At 61.9% G+C, this 20,929-nt stretch overlaps 5 protein-coding genes across 7 annotated transcripts; 3 read left to right on the plus strand and 2 right to left on the minus strand.

The window, feature by feature from the left end:
• The first annotated feature begins 329 nt into the window (after positions 1–329).
• Positions 330–3,459, plus strand: LOC136561892 (probable G-protein coupled receptor). Of its 2 annotated transcripts, none has more exons than XM_066558409.1 (2): positions 330–470; positions 807–3,459. In XM_066558409.1, exon 2 carries the CDS (start codon positions 920–922, stop codon positions 2,147–2,149), a length of 1,230 nt encoding a protein of 409 aa, XP_066414506.1. In that variant the 5' UTR covers positions 330–470; positions 807–919; the 3' UTR covers positions 2,150–3,459. The 2 variants fall into 2 exon arrangements, with proteins under 2 accessions (XP_066414506.1, XP_066414505.1); XM_066558408.1 differs by having other exon boundaries at positions 810–3,459.
• Positions 3,414–9,417, minus strand: PCBP4 (poly(rC) binding protein 4). Its single transcript, XM_066558406.1, has 13 exons — positions 9,347–9,417; positions 7,823–7,938; positions 7,473–7,496; positions 7,362–7,394; positions 7,003–7,119; positions 6,787–6,915; positions 6,436–6,564; positions 6,110–6,184; positions 5,896–5,940; positions 5,677–5,752; positions 5,244–5,296; positions 4,609–4,778; positions 3,414–4,300 (listed from the first exon to the last, which is right to left on the minus strand). Exons 2-13 carry the CDS (start codon positions 7,916–7,918, stop codon positions 3,985–3,987), a joined length of 1,263 nt encoding a protein of 420 aa, XP_066414503.1. The 5' UTR covers positions 7,919–7,938; positions 9,347–9,417; the 3' UTR covers positions 3,414–3,984.
• Positions 9,418–10,663: 1,246 nt separating this feature from the next.
• On the minus strand, positions 10,664–12,581 carry ABHD14B (abhydrolase domain containing 14B). Of its 2 annotated transcripts, none has more exons than XM_066558412.1 (4): positions 12,181–12,581; positions 11,741–11,972; positions 11,340–11,581; positions 10,664–11,002 (listed from the first exon to the last, which is right to left on the minus strand). In XM_066558412.1, the coding sequence occupies exons 2-4, from the start codon at positions 11,946–11,948 to the stop codon at positions 10,820–10,822; spliced, it is 633 nt and encodes a 210-aa protein (XP_066414509.1). In that variant the 5' UTR covers positions 11,949–11,972; positions 12,181–12,581; the 3' UTR covers positions 10,664–10,819. The 2 variants fall into 2 exon arrangements, with proteins under 2 accessions (XP_066414509.1, XP_066414508.1); XM_066558411.1 differs by having other exon boundaries at positions 11,741–12,052; positions 12,181–12,579.
• A 135-nt stretch (positions 12,582–12,716) lies between these two features.
• ABHD14A (abhydrolase domain containing 14A) lies at positions 12,717–14,459 on the plus strand. The gene is made up of 4 exons (XM_066558410.1): positions 12,717–13,058; positions 13,186–13,301; positions 13,595–13,830; positions 14,094–14,459. Exons 1-4 carry the CDS (start codon positions 12,844–12,846, stop codon positions 14,274–14,276), a joined length of 750 nt encoding a protein of 249 aa, XP_066414507.1. The 5' UTR covers positions 12,717–12,843; the 3' UTR covers positions 14,277–14,459.
• Positions 14,460–14,641: 182 nt separating this feature from the next.
• ACY1 (aminoacylase 1) lies at positions 14,642–20,475 on the plus strand. Its single transcript, XM_066558407.1, has 15 exons — positions 14,642–14,693; positions 15,961–16,093; positions 16,693–16,757; positions 17,301–17,405; positions 17,513–17,607; positions 17,792–17,868; positions 18,118–18,207; positions 18,398–18,454; positions 18,564–18,637; positions 18,738–18,787; positions 18,974–19,118; positions 19,201–19,269; positions 19,360–19,439; positions 19,708–19,768; positions 19,907–20,475. Exons 2-15 carry the CDS (start codon positions 15,985–15,987, stop codon positions 20,069–20,071), a joined length of 1,242 nt encoding a protein of 413 aa, XP_066414504.1. The 5' UTR covers positions 14,642–14,693; positions 15,961–15,984; the 3' UTR covers positions 20,072–20,475.
• The last annotated feature ends 454 nt before the right edge of the window (positions 20,476–20,929 follow it).

Below are 20,929 nucleotides of genomic sequence, written 5' to 3' on the forward strand. Positions count from 1 at the left end.
CCCTGATGCCCCTGGGTATCAGTCACCCTGTGATACCCTGTGCCAGTGGAGATGATTTGCTGCAGACCTGCCTGTAGCTCTGTCCCTTGAGCCCAAGGAAGGGCTGAAGTGTTCCTGTGGAAGGATCAGGCCTGGTGCAGTGGGTGGCCATTCAGGAGGGCACAGGGCTCAGGAACCCCGATCCCCCCTTCCTGAGCCCCCGCCGGCTGCTAGGACCCAGCAGCTGTGCCCGTGGGACTGCCACGGGTGCAGGCAGTGCAGGCAGTGCCGGGAGTGACAGCTGGTGCCATCCGCAGCTGGCGGGCTGCAGGCAAACAGGATGACGAGCGGTGACGGGAGCGGGGACGGGCGAGCGTGGCCTCACACAGGGCCGGCAGCCCCGTTCTGCTGCGGGAGCAACAGAACCACCAACACCAGCAAGCAGGACCCCAGTGAGGAGAGGAGCATCGCCCATGTCCCCAGGAGCAAAGGTGCGCTGAATCCCACCCACCCTGGGGTCCCCTGTGGCCAGAGCAAGAGGCTTGGGACAGGCGAGTTGTGCTGTCCCACCTCAGGACATACTGGTGCCATTGGAGAGGGGGGACGGGGTGCCAGCCTGGCATGGGTGCCCACAGGACCTAGCTATGCTATCCCTGGCCAGGCTGGGGACAGCCTGGGTGGCAGCTTTGGGAGAGCCAGGGTGATATGACTTTACTGGCTACCTCTCCCTCCTCCAGCACCTTGGAAGTGTGCTGATTGTCTCTGTGTTTCTCTGTGGCTCTTCTCCATTTTGGTTCGTTCCCTTCACACCTGGCTCCTGATCCCAGCAGGCAAGGAGAAGGTAGCAGCCATGGTTGTGGTGGGGTTACCCTCTCTGGGACACAGGAGAAGAGCCCGTGCTGCCCAGGCACCAGAGCTGCTGGCTTAGCCCTGGAGGGGGATGCCGAGCTGGACGGGGTCAAACACCACGGACAGCCTAGAGCTGCTCTCCATCCCCGAGCACTCCATTGGCCAGGAGGTGGTGGGCCTCTTCTGCATGATCCTGCTCACCCTCACCGCCCTGGTGGCCAACATCGTGGTGATGGTCATCATCCTCAAAACGCCCCTTTTCAGGAAGTTCATCTTTGTCTGCCACCTCTGCGTGGTCAATCTCCTCTCAGCCATTTTCCTCATGCCCCTGGGGATCATCTCCAGCTCCTCCTGTTTCAACTGGGTTATCTACAGCATTGCTGAGTGCAAGGCCGTGATATTCCTGAACATCTGCTTCATCAGTGCCTCCATTCTCACCATCTGTATCATCAGCGTGGAGCGGTACTACTACATCGTCCACCCCCTGAGGTATGAGGTTAAGATGACCATCAGGCTGGCAGTGGCTGGAGTGTTTTTCATTTGGGTCAAGTCTGTTCTCATCACTGTCTTGGCACTAGTGGCATGGCCTCATGGCAACGGGGCCACTAGTGCCAGCCGCTGCACGGTCTACTGGAGCCCTGGGGCCCACAAGAAAGTTTTTGTGATCCTCTTCAGCATCACCTGCTTTATTCTGCCCACCATCATTATCCTCGCTGTCTACTCCAGCATCTACCGCGTGGCCCGGACTGCGTCCCTGCAGCAGGCACCTGTGCCAGCACAGGCAGTGGCACCCAGACACCGATGTGACTCCATCGCCAGCCAGGTGACCATCCTCACTGCCAGGATCCTGATGCTGCCCAGGCTGATCCCAGATCGCCTTCTGGGAAGCAACAAGGCCATCCTCACCTTGGTCCTCATTGTGGGACAGTTCTTGTGCTGCTGGCTGCCATTCTTTGCTTTCCACTTGCACTCCTCTGTCCCTCTTGCCACTGTGGGTGGTGGGCACGGGGAGATGGTGGTCACCTGGATTGCCTACTCCTCCTTTGCTGTTAATCCTTTCTTCTACGGGTTGCTGAACCGCCAAATCCGCGAGGAGCTGGCCCGGCTCCGGCGCAGCTGTCTCAACCATCCACTTGGTCAGGAGCTCTGTCTTTCCATCTCAGAGGCTTCTGTTCAGGAAAACTTCTTGCAGTTCCTTCAGAGAGCAACTTGCACACTGGAAACCCACACCAGCTGCATCAGCCCCAGCCCCAGGAACAGACTGGACCAGACCACAACAAGCTTCCCCACCCCAGGTCAAGTTCCTGAAGAGAGCAGCTGAGAAGGAGGATCTGTCCCACGGTGCTGGGCAGGAGACCTGCCAGTGACCCGTGAGACCTGCTTGGACCCAATCTCTTGGATTTGGAGGAGTCTTTGTGCAGGTTTTGCCTCCTCTCTGAGCTTATGTTAAAAGATGTTTTCTCCGCTGGGAGAAGGTAGCAGATCTGAGGAAGTCACATCTCTCTTCTGTAGGCTGGAATTGTCTCTGTCTCCACTAGCACAGCCCACTTCCAGGGATGGGCTCTCCTCAAGACATGGGGTGCCAGTGGGCTCCTGCACAGGGGCAGGGGATGGGGCACCTCCGTCTCCATTGCCCTGGTGGGAGCATGCCTGGCTGGCGGGAAGGGCTAATGTCCCTTGTACTCTATCCAGGAGCAACATTCCAGCTAATGCCACTAACACCAGTAACACCAGGGCCCAGCCCCTGCTGAGCCTGGATGGCAGGCACGGAGACTTCCATCCTTGGCTGTTTAACCCAAAACTAATGTTGTCTGTGTGGAGATTCTGCTCCCTGTGACACTGATCGGGGGACACACCCACAGGGCTGGCTCTGGCTGTTTGTCCTGCTGGCATGGCAGCATACAATGCCTGTGGCCACGCCTGGCCATGCCCTCTGTCCCTCTCAGCTGGCAGGGAGGGGGGGGAACTGGCTGTCAGGGGGTCCATACCGGGCTGTTTATGGACACAGCTGCCCAGTTTGAAGCCTGGTCAGCAGTGCCATGTGCCAACCTGGGCTGCCAGCCAAGGGCACGCTGGATTGGCCTTGGTGACACAGGGTGGTGGGGGGGGTGGCTGTGTGGGCTGCCCCAGGGCAGCAGCAGCAAGAGGGGATCAGGACCTGCTGTTCCTCTTCAGTCTCTGCTTTTGAACGGCTTGGGGACTTTCATAGGGTCCCCCCCCACTGCTGAAAAGGGGACTGGACCCTTTTGGGGAATGCTGAAGGGGTACATCCCCCTCTGCCTGCCCACAAAGGTCCCAGGGATGGTGTTGGCATGGTGGGTTGGAGATGTCCTACTCCAGAAGTAACTGAAGGCCTGAGGGAAAACTGCCCTGTGGCCTCTCTAACTGCCATGTGGCAGGGAGGGGCTCCAAGAAGACCCCCAGAGAGATGGGGCTGAAGGCCAGCATCCCCCCCTAGACACAGGGATGCCCTTCCAGCCACCACCCAAGTACCCAGGAGCTGGGGCCACCTCTGCTCTGGGGGAAGTCTCCACCCAGGGTGGGGAATATTATTATTATTATTATTATTATTATTGTTATTTTCTTGTAAATTTTATCTTTTTATTAAACCATTGATAAGTTACAAAGGAGGAAAAATATAGACTCATATATATACAGCATTTCCAAGCCAGCAGGGACTGGCTCTTGGATGGGGTTGGCCCAGGGCGGCCCAGGGAGGGCCCCCCACCAGAGCCAGTGGAAGTGGGACTCCTGGAGAGGCCAGGCAGTCCTCATCCAGTGGGACCTGGCTTTTGGTGCCAGATGGAGTGTGGGCATGAGCAGGATGGCAGGGGAGGCGGGGTGAGGAGCAGGAAGTAGGGGTCCCACACCAGCACAGGGCACTGGGAGAAGGGACCCTAGGCCAGCAGGAACAGCCCTCCCCCGCACCCAATACTAGGACACATGGTCTCTGTGCAGAAAATCAGGGAGGGCTGGGATGGACAGCAGGCAACAAAACTGCCCCTTCCTCCAGCAGCCATCGCCACCAGGAAGACCCCTTCCCTGGGGTGGGGAACATGGGGCACCTGGCAGAGGCTGAGATCAGGGTGGGTGGCAGGAAGGTGTCCCTGCTACTGAACAGCACCCTGGACCCCCTGGCCCACCCACCAGTGGGGTTCAGTAGGGCGAGAACTTCTGCCGGTCAGCTTTCTTGGTGCCATTGGCCGCCGAGATCTTGGTCGTGTAAGTGGTGGTGCCACCATTGGGACCTGCCACCGAGGACGGGGACAGTGCCAGGAAGGACACGGGCTTGAGGCCGATGAAGTTGGAGAGGGAGATGGCGTAGGGGGTGCCCAGCAGGGCCGGGGGCGCTGGGGCGACGGTGGGAAGAGCCGCACCGGAGCCTGGGGCGAGGGGCTGGGAGAAGCCCATGCCGAGGTCCATGGAGCCAGGGCCTGGTGGCACCTGGGAGGTAGATTTAGCAGTCTCTAAGCTGGGGAAGAAAGAGAGAAGGATGATGGTGAATACCATGGTGACAGAGTGCTTCTCCCACCACAAGCTTAGGAGCCGCACACCCCATCCCTTCTGGCACACATATCCATGGCACATCCTGGGTTAAAAAACTGGGCCTCAAATCTGGTGGGTCATGGGTCCTGCACCTACCACCTCAGGATCTCAAAGCACCACCCAGCTCATTATTCCTGAGGTTGATGTGGATCCTCCAAAAGCTGCCTTGGGGTGCTGGTGAAGAGCCACCCCTCACTAGCACCCAGCATGAGTCCCCCCCAGGCTGACACCTACCAGGCTGTGATGAGGTACTGAGCCAGGGTGATGCTGACAGGGGTCCCTGTGATGGTCACGTGCCGCTCACTGGAGCCTTCGGTCTGGTTGCCAATCTTGATGTGGGCACCTGACATCTGCCTGATCTCACTGATCTTGCTGCCGTGCCGGCCAATGATGCAGCCGATGAGCTGAAAGGGCAGGGATGGGATGGGATGGGATGGGATGGGATGGGATGGGATGGGATGGGATGGGATGGAATGGGATGGGATGGGATGGGATGGGATGGGCCAGGAGCAGCCAGGGCATCTTGCCAAGCAGGGAGCTCCAAGGGCCTCACCCAGACACCACCTACACCTCAGAGGTGAAACTGTGGAAGGCACTGGGAGGACAGGACAATGCTTTCCTTGGGCAAACCCTGCTTTTTGGTCTCACTCTTGCTGGCATTGTGCCACATGCCAAGGCCTTTCCTTGGCAAACTCTTCCCACTGTCCTGTTTTTTAGTTTTCCCTTTCTTCTGCCCCAGCTACTCCCTCCTGCTCCTAAGCTCTGGCAGAGCCTCCACTGTGTACATCAGTGGGTGCTGGCCTCTGCAAAGTGCCACATGGGTGGGGACAAGATGTGGTCCACCTTGTCATTCCCAGATCAATACATACATCATTGGGCACCAGGAACTCCTGGGAGCTGCTCTGGGAGCTGGCATCCAGACCTGAAGAGAGAGACAGTGATGTCAGCAAGGAAAGGGCAGCTCTCCAGTAGCTCTGTGCCCCTACCCCAGCCCCATACTGGGATGGTGAGTGGCCCTGGGGACAAACCTGAAGGATTGCTGGGGCAAGGAAGGGAAGACAGGGCATAGACACAAGTCATAATTTGGTGCTGGTGTTCTCCCACTGCAGGCCTGGGGAGCACTGGTGGGTGCAGTGACCCCAGGAAAACAATGACAAGGTTGTGCTGGAGGGGCAGATAGACATGCTGGGGGGGCTGGGACTGGAAAGGGTGCAGAGGAGGGAAACCCCTTCATCAGGGCCAGGTGTCAGGGTGGATCAGGAGGGGCACACCCAGCCTCGGGGGAGCATGGGAGATGCTCACCTGGCACCATGGTGGGTGCATGGCCCAGGGGGGCGAAGGGAAGCGCATGCCCTGACAGCTGCTGCAGCTTCGTCACCTGCCCAGACAGTGCCAAGAGGAGGAAGGTGGTGTTAGGGGTGATGGCAGAGTCAGCTGTGCCCCAGTGCCTCCCAAGACAGGCATTCCCAGCAGCACCCATCCTGGTGGGCACAGACCCCATTGCCACACAGACAGACTCACCTCTGCAGGAGAGACCCCACTGTACTGGCCCTGCATGGAGAAGCCCTGGGGAGAGAAAAATGGGGCATCAGTGGGGAGCCAGGTGAGGACCATTGTCTCAGATGACTCCCCCTTGGGGCAGAGAGACTACCCTGAGCCCACCAGAGTTGCCCCTTGCTGGTAGAGGCTTCCCTCCTGGCCACCTCATGCCCTCGGAGATGCTGTGGCCTCTTACCTGATTGGCAGAGAGCAGGATGGTGCCCAGGGAGAGACCGGGGTGGTAGGGTATGGTGGCCCCCTTCGGAGGCGACTGGAGACAGAAGGAAGGAGGTGGAGGAGATGAGAGATGAAGCTGAATGCCCCTGTAGCCCCAAGGACCCTCTGGCCCCTTATGCCCCCATCAAGCTGGGCACAGCCCCAGCACTACAAAGGCAGGGTGCTCCTATGGGTTTCCACACAGGGGAACCCTGGTGTTTGGGTCCAGATGGGCATGGGAAGCCTTAGGGAGGGGGAGGTGGGTAGCAGATGCCCTCTGGGCTGGGCAAGGGGCTTGGCAGGTACCTCCAGGATGACAGCGCAGATCTGCCTCACGCACTGGATGATGGTGTCTGGCACCCCCGAGACCGTGACAGCCCGTTCAGTGGAGTTGGGCAGCAAGTCACCAGCCACCTGCACCTGTGCCCCTGTGCTCTGCAGGAAGCAGAGAGATGCTGGCATTCCCCAACCAGCACCTCACACCTCCCTTGTCCCCCTCCTGAGCCCCCAGGGACCATTGCAGGACCTGCAGGGTGACGCTCCCTCTCCTGCATCACCTCCCTCAGCCCCTGTGGGACTGTGTCAGCCCCCACACCCAGGGCTCTGTGCCCCCAGGGGGAAAAGGGGATCCCCCCTCCAGGCTCCCCTCAGGCTCACCTCCCGGATCTCCCGGATCTTGGCTCCTGCCTTGCCAATGAGGGAGCCGCACTGGCTGGCGGGGATGACAAGGCGCAGGGTCACCGGGGCTCTGCCTGCTGACACCCCATCGCCCCCTGCTCCCAGGTCCTGTGAGGGATGTGGGATGCAGCGTCAGACCCCAGGATCCCACCAGGTGTGAGGGCACCTGGTGGGGATTTTAGGAGGGCTGTCTACCTCCTCCAGCTTGAAGGCGATCATGGAGACAGCGCGGAAGACGGCGTCAGTGGAGCCGGTGATGGTGGTGATGCGCTCGGGGCAGGACCCTTCCGAGATGGTGATGCGTGCAGTGCTCTGGGGACAGTGTCACACCCCGTTAAGGACATCATAAGCCCTGTGCTTCATGAATTCCCCCAGCGATAGCCTCACAGGGGGATACTGATGCCTTCCCACCTGCCCCTGGCAGCCTTCCCTGGGGTGCTGCTTTGTTTTCCCTGGTTCCACCTGGGATTTAGGGGGGCAGGCAGGCACGTGGGAGCTGCCAGGTACAGGCATGACAGGCAGCAGAACCTGGCAGCTCACCAGCATGCCCTTACCTGCTCTCGTATCCTCTTAACGGTCTCTCCTTTCTGCAGGTAAAGGAACAGAGTGGGTGGTCAGATCCAGGGGAGCCAAGTGCTGGCAACACACAGGACCCCAAATCTTACCTTGCCGATGATGCTGCCAATCTCCTGAAAAGGCAGAGAAGAGCGGCACTGTCAGGAGGTGGCTCCCTGCATGCCACATCCCTCCTCTGCCCACAGCCTGGCAACAAGCAGACCGTGCCCCAGTGACACTGGTGGCTTAACTAGTGACACTGGGGCATGGGAATGTGCCCCTCCCTGGCTTAGGATGGGGAGAGAAATCCTTCCGGGAATGCTATTCCCAGGGGAGACTGGGAGCATGGGAAGAAAACAGGGCACAGAAAACAGGGCATGGTGAGGAGCTGGGGCTCCAGCATGGCCCCTCAGCCCAGGCATCGCTGTCCCCTCAGTGGCACTGAGCCCCCTGCCATTACCTTGCCGTGCATGAGCATGCGGAGGGTCAGGGTGATGCTGAGCTCTGTCTCCTCGGGACTGCCGCCCACGCCACTGGCTCCGTCTGGCGATGCCATGGCGGGAGGGCGAGATGAGCCTGTGGGACATGGTGGTCTTCAGAAAGGGGACATGCCCCACTAACCCCCCACCCCCAGATCTGCAGCTTCAATATCCTATGGCTGGGGAATGGGCAAACTGAGGCAGAGGCAGCACTGTGCCCTCCTCTGGCAGGAGAGGCTCACACGGCCCCATGGCACCCCACAGGCACCCTGCACCCCCAAAAGGGACCCCATGCTATGTGTGTGCTTGAGCTGCACAAAGTCAGAACTGGATGGATACAGGGGAGGAGGCAAGGCGTGTGGAGCGTGGCTGTGGGATAGGGTTCTGTTTGCAAACGCAAACAGTGGGGAGAACAGAGGTGGCCTGGGTGATCTCACAGGCTATGCAAGCCACCTTCTTTCTCCTCCCCCCTTCCCCGTGCCCATGCACAAAGCCCCAGGGAACACTGATGCAAATTCCCAGACGGGGACCACCCCAACCAAAGCACAGCATGATGCCTATGATGCCTGCTGACTGACGCCGCTGCACCGTGTCCCCTCCTGGAGCACCCCAGGACCCCCGGACCCTGTGCCCGGGCGGCCGTGGGCGGCCAGGGCCCCTGGGAGCCGGACAATCAGTGTGTGTGCAGGCCCGGGTGGGCGGCTGCGGCACCGCTGGCTCCCGGCGAGCTGGGCGATGCCAAGCAGCTTTGAAACAAAGCACCCGTGTTGAGGCTGGGGCCGCGTCCGCGGGCATGGCGGGGGGGGCGGCTATTTTAGGTGCTGGCAGGACTCGTCACCGCTACAGCACATCTCCTGCATCAGGGGAACGGGGGGGCGCAGCCCCCAAGCGCTGTGCCCCGCACCCCCGGGGGGTTTGAGCGCCCCGTCTGCACCCCCTCGTTACCGCGGGCTGGGGAAAGGTGGAGAGCCAGAGAGGGAATATTGCCGATCCTGGTGCAGGGGAGCCCGGAGTGGGGCGGAGGGGGAGCGAGGGAGGGATGCACCCTGCCCGCGGCAGCCGGAGAGGTGTGGGGTGCCCGCAGGGACGGCCAGGGTCCCCCTGGGATGAATGGCAGCAGGAATCCGCCAGGGACAAAGACCCCGCCGCGGGAAGAGGGATGAGGCTGGCGATGGGACGGGGGAACGCTGCAGGGCCACGGGTGTCCCCCCGCAGCCACAGACAACGGCCGGGGGGTGTGCGGGCAGGGGGGCTCTCCCCCAGGTGAGGCAGGCTGGCAGGGACGGCAAAGGCCCCGGTGATGGGCACAGGCCACCTGCCATGGCTGGCACTGGGACAGCCACCAAGCTGGGCACCGCCCGTCCTTCGGGGCACCTTCGGGTGACAAAGGGAGGGGGGATGACAGGAGGAAGCCCCCACCCCGTCCCTGGGGAAACCTCTCTGTTCTCGCCCTCCCGGCTGCCCCAAGCCCCCTGGTCCCCGCGGGAGTGGGGCCGGGCGGGTACCTTTGCGTGCGCCTCGTCCCTCCACCGCCGGCCGCCCCTCTCAGTGCCACATTGTCCCCGGCGGCGCCCAGTGACACCCGGGGCAGGAACAATGAGCCGCTTGACAGGCCAGGGCCAAGCTGGCAGCCCCGGCCCCCACCCCGGTCCACGCCGGGGCCCCCCTCGCTCTTCCCCTCTCCCACATCCCTCCCTCCGGGATCCTATTACAGCGGATAAGAGACACTAAAAGGAACAATGCACCCTGGGTAAGGCCATCTGCCACCGCTGGGGACATTCCTGGCCCCCCCGGCCCCCCTCCCTTTGGCTCACACATCGCCCCTCTTTGTAATTGCGTGTTTTTTTTCCTGGAAGCCGATCAGCTGGCAGAGCTCGAGGGCTCAAGGACACCGGAGCGGGCAGGGATGGGGCAGCTGGCACCCCAAGGCCCGCTGGCACCCCAGGCTGCTGCTGCAGGGTGGTGCCTGGAGGGGCAGGAGGTGCCCGTGAATGGGGGGGTTGGGACAGCGACAGGGGACCTGAGCCATCTGGGGGGCCAGGGATGCTCCATACAGGGGTGCTGCCAGACTGCCAGGGCAGAGACCAGCTCCTGCACCCTTGGCACTGCCTTGTGTCCCCCACACGAGCATCCTGCACCCACAGAAAAGTGTCCCCCCCTCACCTCCCCCACTAAATCCTCCTGGGCCCTGGCGTAAGCAGCTAAAGCCCAGGCAAGCCTGGGGCAGGGGGGGCACTGGGGGGGCACCCTGCTGCCGGCGCCATCTGTGCCCCCGAGTGCCCGGTGCAGCAGCACCAAAGGCAGAGCAGGCAGGTGGCAGGCAGGGGTCTTGTCCCCTGTCTGTCAGGCCTCCCTGCCCGCCCCCTCATCTGTCCATGGCAGCCACTCTTTGGTAAATCACCCCCCACCTCCCCTGGGTGCTGGACATGGGCAGGAGCCTCCCAGGGCTGGTAGCTCCCTTTTAAGCCCCTGTGGATTACCCTGGACTTGGGTGCATGCCAGGAGGGGTAGGAGGAGGAAGAGGAGGATGAAGAGGAGGCTGGCCGGCTGAGGACATGGATGTCACTGCCTTGGGGGACTTACCTGTCCCTGAACATAGCCCCAGGGCTCCCTGGGCACCCTCTGAGATTCATGGGGGTCCCATCAGGAGTGATGAGTGATGGGCACTCACCCATCCACAATCCCTAAATGCACCATCCCTCAGAGGCTGCATCTTCCCTGCTGTCACCCCCCAAACCTGTGTGCAAGAGCAGCCATGGAGGTAGGGATGGGAGAACGAGGTGGGAAAGGTGGAAAAGAAGCAGGATGAAGGTGGCAGCAAAGCAGTGGCAGAACTTGGGGTTTTATTTGGTCTCAAGAGAGGTGGGTGCTGGTGTGGGCCAGTGCAGTGTGAGTGCCCGGGTTGGCACAAGGGTGCATGTGCAGGCAGAGGGGTGGGTGGGCTGGTCACATCCTCCTGCTCTGTGGTCCCATCTTGCTCACTTCAGCTGCTGCAGGAAGTCCAGGAGTCCATGGTGCCACTCATTTGGCTTGTCCAGGTAGCAGGCGTGTCCTGCACCCTGCAGCATCAGCACCTGGTGCTCAGGGAGGTGCTGCAGGTTGTTCAGACTGGTCTGCCCCAGCTCTGCATCCTGGTCCCCGTACACGATCAGCGTGGGGGTCTGTAGAGGGGGAAAGCACCCTGAGCCTGCAAGTATCACCCAGGCAGGCACTTGCTCCTCCTTGCCAGGGACACCCTGGAGGGGAGTCACTTGCCCTTCTCCCCCACCCAGTATGACAAAGGGAAACTGAAGCTCAGACTCCTGCGTCTCCAGTTGTCCCTTCTTTACCTCCCACTACCCCACCTTTACATTCCTTCATCATCAGGTTCTCCTCTTTCAGTGGCAACAGGGTTCCTGGCCTGCTTGGCCTTTCCCCTGCTCAACCCCGGTGCCAGGATCCCCTCTGCACCATCTCCTCCCAGTTCCCTGCCCTCCCCAGTGCCCTTCCAGGCCGTACTTTGATCTGGGCATACTGCTGCGCCGTGAATTTCTCAGTGCAGATGGGTGCCACAGGTACATAGGCCTTGAACAGCTGGCTGTGCTCTAAGAGGCAGGGCAGCGAGTACATGCCACTGAGCGATGGGCTGATCACCACAGCTGGACCCAGGTCCAGAGCCTCTGAAACTGCCTTCAGGAATGCTGCCGGTGCTGGCTGGCCCACGGGTGCTGGGGCCACAGCATCCTTCGAGCGCCCCAGCCCTGAATCGTGAGAGACACGAGTGGCCCTGTCAGGCTCCACACTGCCTGAATGACAGGGAGAAGCCAGCACAGCAGAGCAGGACACCGGGGTTGCCATCCTGCCACCACAAACCGGTGGCTACCCCACCTGACTTTAGGGCTGTGTTCACCACACCTTACCCGGCAGGTCGATAGCCACGGCTCGGTAGCCATTCTCAGCCAGCGTGGCGAGTGTCCCCACCTGCAGCCAGGTTTCAGAGGAGAAGCGGATGCCATGCAGCAGCAGCACGGTCAGCCTGGGCACTGCCTGGGCTGGCTCAGCTCGGCGGTAGAAGAGGCTCTGTCCTTGCACCGTGACGGTGCTCTCGGTGACCCGCGGGGTTGCCATGCCTGGAGGCCGGGGCGCTGTTAACTGGGGTGACAGGTGGGAACGGGATGGCTGACGGCCCTTCTGCCCTGTCGAGGCCCGGTTGTGGCAGGAAGGCAAGAGGGCTGTGAAGGGTCACACCGGCATCATCCTTACTGTGGTTGCACCACCGGGGTCACTGATGTGCCAGGCGGCCTCACGGGCCCGCCCCTGCCTCAGTTTCTCCGTCCATCGCTGGACCTGCAGCCCTTACCTGCTGCTCCGCACACGGGGCAGGCCGCCGCTCGCCTCCTCCCCGCCGCACCACGGGACTGGGGGTGCCGCGCCCCGGGGCCAAAGAGCGGCGGGGCGGGCGAGAGAACGGCGGCACCGCGTCATGAAGCGCAAGGTCCGGGGCGGCCCCGGGAACCGCTGGGGCCGCGCCGGGCTGGGCCGTGCCCCGCCAAGCGAAGCCGAGCTTTCCCGAGCAAAGCCGAGAATTGCCGAGCGAAACCGAGCCCTACCCGAACTCTACCGAGCCAAGCCGAGCGTTGTAGGCCAGAGCCCGAGCTCTACCCTGCAGTACTGAGCCCAACCCGAGCCCTGCCCGAGCTGTGCCGAGAGCTGCCGAGCTCTTGGCGAACATAGCCGAATTCTGCCGAGCTCTGCCAAGCTCCGCTACGGGCCCCGGCCGTTGTGTCCTTCGGGGCAGTAGTGTTGCGGGCTGCCGCCAGGCGGGGCCCGAGGGCGCGACGGCGCCGTGCGCGGCGGGCCGGGGGCGGCAGGGCCGGGGCCGAGCGGGGCCGGCAGAGCGGGGCGGGGGCTCGGGCTGGACCGGAGCTGAGCAGAGCAGCGGGGACCGGGACCTGTTTCCCCGCAGCAGCGGGACTGGGATCCCGCAGCCCCGCGCAGCCGCTCTCCTCCAGCGGGAGCGGAGATGCTGCTTGCCCGCAGCCGGCTGGGGCTGCTGCTCCTCGGGGCGCTCCTCACTCTCCTCCTGTACCTCCTGCTCCCGGCCGCCCGGCGCTCACGGCCTGACGAGGGGAATCGGGCCTGGCGGGCGGCCAACGGCACCGTGCGGACGGGGATGGCTGCGGGAGAACCCCCCGTGTTCTACAGGGAGGCTCCCGCAGCAGCTGTGGGCCCCGGGAGGTGGGTCAGCCCGCCGGCAGGTGGGGGTGGCAGGCCCTCGAGCCGGTCTTCACCATCCCCGTGGTCGCTGGATGCTGCAGGCACGGCAGCCTTCCTGAACCCCTTCCCGCCTGTCTTCCCCCCGCAGGCCTGATGTCCTGTTCCTGCACGGCCAGGCGTTCACCTCCAAGACGTGGGAGGCCTTGGGCACACTGGCACTGCTCGCTGGAGAGGGCTACCGTGCGGTTGCCATAGATCTGCCCGGTAGGAGCATGGCACTGTGCTTAGCTGATCTCTTTGGGCAGCTGCAGTCCCTTGCCTTAGTCACTGCTGGGCTCTGGATCTCTTCCAGGAGGGATCTGGGTAGCTGCTGGTGATCCCTGGGGCACTGTGCCTGGGATTTGTCTGTGTCCTGGGGCATTGATTGCTGTGACTGTAGAACCCTGGGGCTTGATCAAGGGTCCATTTTTTGCCAAGCCATTGAACCCTGGTGAGGAGAGACCACTGCAGGCTGCACAATGCCCCCTGACCACCCCATGCCATCTTCCCTGTACCAGGCTATGGGGATTCTCCCCCAGTGGAGATGGCACTGACAGCACAGGGCCGGATGGCATTCCTGGACCATGTCCTGCAGGAGCTGGGTATGCAGAGGCCTGTTCTCATCAGCCCCTCCATGAGCGGCCGCTTTGCCCTGCCCTTCCTCCTGGCACACGGGGACCGGCTGGCCGGCTTTGTGCCCATCGCACCTGTGGGCACCAAGGACTTCACTGCTGAGCAATACCGCGCAGTCCAGGTGGGTTTTTGGGCTCTTGGGGGCTGTCCTGGGTATTGGCGAGCCTTGTGGGCCAGCTGGCTGCAGGGTGATGTGGAAGGTGGCACTATTTTGGGGTGACTGAGGGAGACCTGTGACCCCCACCTCATGGGGGTGCTGGCACCTCCCTCCCCTCAGCTTTGCAGCCCCCTGTGGTGATGGATGGAGGAGGGCACAGCCCGGGGGGTGTGGTGGCTGTTTACCCCTCTGACAGCTGCTCTTGTTTTCTCTCTCCCCTTACCAAGACGCCCACCCTGATCCTGTATGGTGACCGTGACACTGGCCTGGCTCCCCAGGCTCTGCAGAACCTCCAGCACCTCCCTAAGCACCGTGTGGCCGTGCTGTCTGGTGCTGGCCATGCCTGCTACCTGGACAAGCCAGAGGACTTCCACCGGGCCCTGCTGGGCTTCCTGCGTCAGCTGAAGTGAGCACTGCCTCCTCCCTGCCAACAGAGGGGCGTCCGGGGGGCTGGGAGGCACAGACAGCTGGCATGCGGGATGCTGTTCCCTCCTGGGGTATCCCCAGGATGGCTGGGGTGGGACTGGAGGTGTCCCTTGCTGGCAGGACAGGGTGTCGTCTGTCACGAGGCCAATAAACTGATGCTGCTCTGGTTTCTGCGTGTGTCCCCAAGCGCCGCGGGGCTCCTCGAGCTCCAGCCCCATCTCTGCCGCGAGTGTGGGGCCAGGAGGGTGCCCCGTGCCCCTTGCGTGCACGCTGCCCCTCCTGCGCTCCCGGCCCGCCCCTGCCCGCCTCCTGCCCGCTGCTGCCGGAGCGGGGCGGAGCGGGGCGGAGCGCGGCGGGCGGAGCGGGGCCGGGCGGGCAGCGCCGGCGGCGGCAGCGCTGAGGTAGGGCCGGCGCGGCGGGGGCCGAGCAGCGGGGCCAGGCACCCCGCGGGTGGGTGCCCCGGTGCCTTCGCCCCCCTTAAACCCGGGCCGAGGTACCCTGCACCCCTCCCTTGCACCCCTCCTCTCCTGTCCTGCACTCCCTTGCCGCGCTGTTCTGCACCCCTAGCCATGGTGTCTTGCACCCCATGCACTCCTAACCACGCTATCCAGCACCCCTCTGCCCTTCTGCCCATGCACCCCAGTAACTTCTACGCCTGCACCCCAGGAACGCAGCTGCTGCAGCCCTAACCATGGTGTCCTGCCTGCCCTCTGCTTCACCCCGTACCCCCCTGGCCACAGTACCCCTGCTGCCCTGCCCGTGCCCCTGCGCTGCCCACGGCTCTAGTCATGGTGTCCCTGCATCCCAGCTGCAGTGCCTCTGCACCCCGCTGTGTCCCCTGCCTGCCCCCCAGCCATGGTACCCCTGTACCCCACCTGTGCCCCTTGGCACCCCAGCCACCGTACCCCTGCCCCCCTAATCACAATCCCACTGCACCCCTCATGGCCTCTGTGCACCCCCTGCTCCCATACCCCCGTTGACCCCTCCTGCTGAACCCCCATGTGCCCCTTAGCACCCCACATCCTCCTGCTCCCCCAGCCACCCAGCTTCCCCAAACAGCTCCCACATTAGCCTGTCACTCTCATGTGGTCCCCCAGTACCTCTATCCTCTGTTAACACTCAATCCCCCTTCCCCATCCCCATTTCCCTGCACCCCCAGAGCCTTTCCTTGCAGCTCTCCTGTATCCCCTAGCCAGGCAGTAGCCCCCTTTCCCCACCTGCACCCCCTTACACAGCATCCTGCCTTCCTGCCTGCATGCCCTAGCACTCCCACAAACCTCTAACCCCTGGATAATCCCAACTACCACATCTCCCTACCCAACATACCATTCTTCCCCTTTACTCTTCTACATACTCCCCCACCTAGCTGCCCCCCTTTCCTCCCAGCTAGCCCTTCCCTAGATTTCACCCCTTGCCTGGGCATCATAGCCTGTCCTGGCACTGTGTTTGGGGCAGGAACATGTGTTTTGGGGGAAGAATGAATGATGGGCACACCCCCTCCTGCTCTGTACCCAAGTGGGGGGGATTTCTCCCATGGTGGCAGTGTCCCAGGAGTCCCATGGTGGAGACCTTTGCCCCATTTCCCTTCGGTTTCTGTGACGACCAAGTGTGCAGGCGGACTTTGGAGGGGCTGGTGGGTGATTAACCATCTTGCAGCTCTTTCCCCAGAGCTTTGCAGCCCTGCTCCCAGACATGGCACCTGGGAAGCCTGGGAAGAGCACGGGGGCCTCAGAGAACCCCTCGGTTACGCTTTTCCGGGAGTACCTGAGGATTGACACTGTCCACCCTAAACCTGACTATGGTGAGGATGGGGGGACAGGACGGGAAGCCATATGGGGACTGGGTAATGCAGCTTTGCAGCTCTGATCTTTGGACCCAGGTGCCCAAGTCCTGTACTGGGGCTGTTTTGATCGTGGTGTTAAGGAGTGAATTCCTTGTGCCTTATCTCTGCTGGTGCCTTTGGTTGGGGCAGCACATCTCAAGTGCCCTCAGAGCTGCTGTTTGCTTGTTCTAGCCCTGTGCCCCTTGCTCCCCTTTCCGTGCTGCCCTGGGATGGGTGATCTCCTGTGTAGATCTCCTTCTGTTAACATTTATGTCTTCCCGCTAAAGTGCATTTTATTGGTGAGGAGCTCCCTAAACTCCACTGGAGAAACATTTCCCCTGAACCCACTCCCATTCAATTTTTATTCTTTTCATATTTCCCAAGTCCTCACCCCAAAGGGATGGTGATGAGCTGCTCCCATCCCTGTTCACGGCTACTTCTTGTGTCCAGGACCTGCAGCACCAGTCCACTTTTGTCACCTCTTTCCTTGCTCTGGGAACCCCATCGAGCCTTGGGGTGCCTGGGGGTTTGCAATGGGAGACCCCAGTGTAACTGTGGGCATCCCCACTCTTCCCCAGATGCAGCTGTCCAGTTTCTGGAACGTGTCGGCACTGAGCTGGGCTTGGCCTGCCAAAAAGTGGAGGTGAGCAAGCCGAGAAGCAGCCTTCAGTCTGTCCACCCACCTATCCATCCATCTATCCACCTGTGCTTGGGTCCTCAGTGACCAAGATGTTCCTCTGCCTGCACCCAGAGCTAGACAGGAGTGAACCCCTCTGCCTGTAATCTTCTGCTGACCTGAGCCCTTCCTTAAGCCGGTATTCCGGCTGCTCCCTGCTGACCTCTGCAGCTGCCTGTGCTATGATTAGCAGGGGAGCTGGCAGCGTCACCTTGGCTGGGGCCATCCTTCCTGCTAAGCACTGGCTGTCCTGGGAGACTCCCAGGCACCAGGGGAAGATGCTGGGTTTGTCTTCCCTCCTCTGAATTTTCAGCCAGGTTTGGCATCTGCAGCCAGGCTCTGTCTGGCTGTGGGGGTTCAGGCAGGCCTTATCCTCTCCCAGTGGAGAAAGGGGTGGCAGGTGGTATCCAGAAACTTTTCCCAAGCTGATGCTTTTTGGCTCCAGCTTGTTGGTCCAAGCCTTCCTGTCTTGATCCTGGACCCTGGTGACATCCTGCCTCTGTCCCACAGGTGTGCCAGGGCCGTGTGGTGCTGATCCTGACCTGGCAGGGCACGAACCCCCGCCTGCGCTCCATCCTCCTCAACTCCCACACTGACGTTGTGCCTGTCTTCGAGGTGCTGGAGCAGAGCGAGGGTTGGGAAGGGCACGGAGAGGAGGGCAGGGTGGATGGGAGCTGGAGCCTTCTGTGCCCTTCTGCCATCGTGGATGCTCTTCCCTGCAGGAGCACTGGACCTACCCACCCTTCGAGGCAGTTAAAGATTCACAAGGCAACATCTACGCCCGGGGTGCCCAGGATATGAAGTGCGTCTCCATCCAGTGAGTGGAGGGCTCTGCACCTGCTGGGTGAGCACGGTGCTGGTGGTGCCCCTGAGTGATGCAGGACAGGATGCAACTATCCCCAGGGTCCCTGGGACCAGAGGTGCCACCTCTGCCCTGAGGTGGCTCAGAGCACACAAGCCCCTCTCCTCCACAATGACCGTACACTACCTTCCCCTGCAAGGTACCTGGAGGCCATCCGGAGGCTGAAGACAGAAGGGAAGTCTTTTGCCCGCACCATCCACCTCACCTTTGTGCCTGGTGAGTCCCCAGGCTGTCCCCTCTCAGGAGGTACAGAGGGGCTGGCAGCTGGGTGGTGCTGTGAAGTCTCCCATGGCAGCCAGGTTCCCCAGATTTTGCCCTCTCCTAGCAGCTCAAGGCTGGAGAGGTTTCCATGTCCAAGGACATCAGGTGTGCTGATGGCGTCCAGGCTGGCATGGAAGGAGGACTAGAGGTGTTGGGCTGGGGGATGCCCCAGTTCCTTCTTCCATGCCAGGCTCTCCCCCACAGATGAGGAGGTGGGCGGACACAAGGGCATGGAGATGTTTGTGCAGCGCCAGGAGTTTAAAGCACTCAACGTGGGCTTTGCCATGGATGAGGGTGAGTATTGGTAGGGCTGGCATTGGGATGTGTCTCCTCTTGGCATCACTCTCCAGGCACCAGCACCCCACATGCTTCCAAGGACCCCCTTGGGGGATCCTTCCCCTGGGCTGGAGGAAAATGCTGCTAGGACAGAACAGCATTTTGGTACCTCCATGTTCCACTGACCCTCTGTCTGTGCCCACCACAGGCCTGGCCAGCCCATCTGACACCTTCAGTGTCTTCTATGGAGAGAGGAGCCCATGGTGTGAGTATCTGTGTGTCCACTGCCCTGTCCTTGGCTCTGCTGGGTGCTGGGGCACTCATGCTATCTCAGGCTTTCTGCTCAACCCTTGCCTCTACGCCTGCTGCTGCAGGGATAAAGGTGAAGTGCACGGGTAGCCCCGGGCATGGGTCCCGCTTCATCAGCAACACGGCGGCTGAGAAGATGGTAAGAGATGGGGTACCCCCTGTGCACCCCCATGCCTGCCCTGGGCTGCCAGGCCCCTGCCCATGGGGCTGGTCCTCACCCGCTGCCCTTCCCTCCCCAGCACAAAGTCATCAACTCCTTCCTGGCCTTCAGGGAGAGCGAGAAGCAGAGGTAGGAGATGGGCAGCAGGATGGCAGTGGCTTAGTTCAGTCTGTGAAGGGGCTCTTGGGATCCCAAGCCAAGCTGTGATCTGGTGCTGCTGCCCTGTGCCTCAGTTTCCCCATTTTGGGTGATGGCAGGGTAGGGAAGCACACCTCCCCAGGTGGCAGATAGTGAGTGTCCTTTGCATCCCTCAAGGCTCAAGTCTGACTCCAACTTGACCCTGGGGGATGTCACCTCTCTCAACATGACCATGCTGGAGGGGGGTGTCTCCTTCAACGTGGTGCCCTCCGAGATGGCTGCCAGCTTTGACATCCGCATCCCACCCACCGTGGACCTGAAGGTGGGCACCGTGCCAGCCCCACCTGGGAGAGGAGTGGGATGAGGGTACCCTGCTCACAGCCCTCCTCTGGTCTCTGCCCCAGGCCTTCGAGAAGCAGGTGGCCACATGGTGCCGTGATGCTGGGGAAGGTGTCACCTGTGAGTTCCACCAGGTGAGGGATCTCAGCTACCTGGCCTCCCCTGTCCCTCCCCTGTCAAATGCCACCCCCTCGTCCCTTCATCTGCCCTCTGCCTCTTGTCAGAAATGCATGGACCAACACATCACCTCCACTGAGGAGTCAGACCCGTGGTGGAAGGCCTTCAGTGGGGTCTGTAGGGACATGTAAGTAGTGTCCCTAGGAAGGGCAGGACCCTGGCAGGGACATCCTCTGCTGGAAGCCAGGTTCTCCCCAGGTGTCTCTGAGGTCATGTCAGGGGCTGGGATGGGGATTTGCCAAAGCATCTCGCAGTTGCCCCCCAAAAGGGATGGGATTGAGTGTCCTGCAGGGCTGAGGGATGTCCTGGCACAGTCTTTTTGCCCACGGGGTATGAGTAGGACAGGGGACTTGGCTGGCCGTGTGTCCGTGCTGACACAGGGTCTGTCTTGACAGGAAGCTGCAGCTCAAGCTGGAGATCTTCCCAGCTGCCACCGACAGCCGCTACATCCGAGCGGTGAGTGTGCTGCCAGCCTGCCACAGGGCTGAGACCTGGGCTGAGACCACAGCCCCGAGCAGGAGCTGTGTGCAGGTGAAAGGGGGCATGTGGTGCCCGTGCCAGCTGTGACTTCACTTTGTGTGTCCCCATCTCCAGGCAGGACACCCTGCTATTGGCTTTTCCCCCATGAACCGCACGCCGGTGCTGCTCCATGACCACAACGAGTTCCTGAACGAGCAAATCTTCCTGCGGGGCATCGAGATCTACGCCCGCCTCCTGACTGCCCTGGCCTCAGTGCCCCCGCTGCCCGCCGAGGGCTGAGCGCCTGGCGAGGGGCAGGGAGTGCCAAGCAGAGAGACACAAGGCTTTAAAAACAGGGGCAGGGGCTCTGGGCACAGCAGATACCTGCTGCGGAGTAAGGATGTAATGGCATCGTTCCATGTTGGCTGTGTTCAGGGCTGGCCTGATGGGGACACCCACAGGGTTGTGTCCCCCTTGGTCAGATGACAGTAGAGCCTCATACCCAGGTGCCTCCAGCCTTTCCTGGTGTTGTCAGTGCCTCCCCCTCTCCCTGTGCCATCTCTGGCTGCACTGGCTGGGTGGTGAGGGGCTGGCCAGTGCCCCACTCTGCCTCCCCATGCCTTGTCCTGCCTCTCTGCCCACTTGCTGGGGGAGCTGGGGCCAGTGCTGCCCACTCTCCCTATCAATAAATCTTGGTAAGCACAGCCTGGAGCGGGGCAGTGTGTCTGTCTGTCCATGCTGGTGCTACCCACGGGGTCGAGGCACTGCAGATTTCCTGGTGCAGTGCAGTTTGCTGGGGTGCATCTCCTGCCCTGGGCTGATTGCCTGCATGACAGCAGTGCAGGCAGGATCCTGCTCGGGCAGGCTGAGGGCCTCTGCTCCCGATCAGCCTCGGGGGACGGGCGCTGGGGCTCATCCTGCTCCCTCCCTCCTTCCCTCCCTCCCGAGCTTCTCCCGCTTCCACAGACCCTCTGGTCAGGGCAGGCAGCGTGCGGGTCTGGGCAGGCACCTCTGCTCACCTGCCAGAGCTGCATTGGCTGCTCCTCCTCCTCCTCCCTGCTCGTTCCCAGCCCTGTGTGGCTCTCAGTGCCCCGGGGTGTGGGATCTGTCCCGGCCGTGTGGCTTCCTGGGGAAACCAAGGGCCTGCCAAGCGAATTG

Source organism: Molothrus aeneus, chromosome 12, assembly GCF_037042795.1.
Source record: "Molothrus aeneus isolate 106 chromosome 12, BPBGC_Maene_1.0, whole genome shotgun sequence".
NCBI lineage: Eukaryota > Metazoa > Chordata > Aves > Passeriformes > Icteridae > Molothrus > Molothrus aeneus.

Excerpts from the sequence above, each read along its gene's own strand:
- LOC136561892 (XM_066558409.1), top strand. The coding sequence starts at position 920 with ATGCCGAGCTGGACGGGGTCAAACACCACGGACAGCCTAGAGCTGCTC.
- PCBP4 (XM_066558406.1), bottom strand. The coding sequence starts at position 7,918 with ATGGCATCGCCAGACGGAGCCAGTGGCGTGGGCGGCAGTCCCGAGGAG. Across the intron at positions 5,297-5,676 it reads TGCACCCACCATGGTGCCAG|GTCTGGATGCCAGCTCCCAG; the intron begins GTGAGCATCTCC and ends CTCTCTCTTCAG. Across the intron at positions 4,779-5,243 it reads AGTTCCTGGTGCCCAATGAT|CTCATCGGCTGCATCATTGG; the intron begins GTATGTATTGAT and ends CTGCCCTTTCAG.
- ABHD14B (XM_066558412.1), bottom strand. The coding sequence starts at position 11,948 with ATGGCAACCCCGCGGGTCACCGAGAGCACCGTCACGGTGCAAGGACAG. Across the intron at positions 11,582-11,740 it reads CGTGGCTATCGACCTGCCGG|GGCTGGGGCGCTCGAAGGAT; the intron begins GTAAGGTGTGGT and ends CTCACGATTCAG. Across the intron at positions 11,003-11,339 it reads AGCAGTATGCCCAGATCAAA|ACCCCCACGCTGATCGTGTA; the intron begins GTACGGCCTGGA and ends CCCCCTCTACAG.
- ABHD14A (XM_066558410.1), top strand. The coding sequence starts at position 12,844 with ATGCTGCTTGCCCGCAGCCGGCTGGGGCTGCTGCTCCTCGGGGCGCTC. Across the intron at positions 13,059-13,185 it reads GCAGCTGTGGGCCCCGGGAG|GCCTGATGTCCTGTTCCTGC; the intron begins GTGGGTCAGCCC and ends TTCCCCCCGCAG. Across the intron at positions 13,831-14,093 it reads AGCAATACCGCGCAGTCCAG|ACGCCCACCCTGATCCTGTA; the intron begins GTGGGTTTTTGG and ends CCCCTTACCAAG.
- ACY1 (XM_066558407.1), top strand. The coding sequence starts at position 15,985 with ATGGCACCTGGGAAGCCTGGGAAGAGCACGGGGGCCTCAGAGAACCCC. Across the intron at positions 16,094-16,692 it reads CCACCCTAAACCTGACTATG|ATGCAGCTGTCCAGTTTCTG; the intron begins GTGAGGATGGGG and ends ACTCTTCCCCAG. Across the intron at positions 18,788-18,973 it reads AGGGAGAGCGAGAAGCAGAG|GCTCAAGTCTGACTCCAACT; the intron begins GTAGGAGATGGG and ends GCATCCCTCAAG.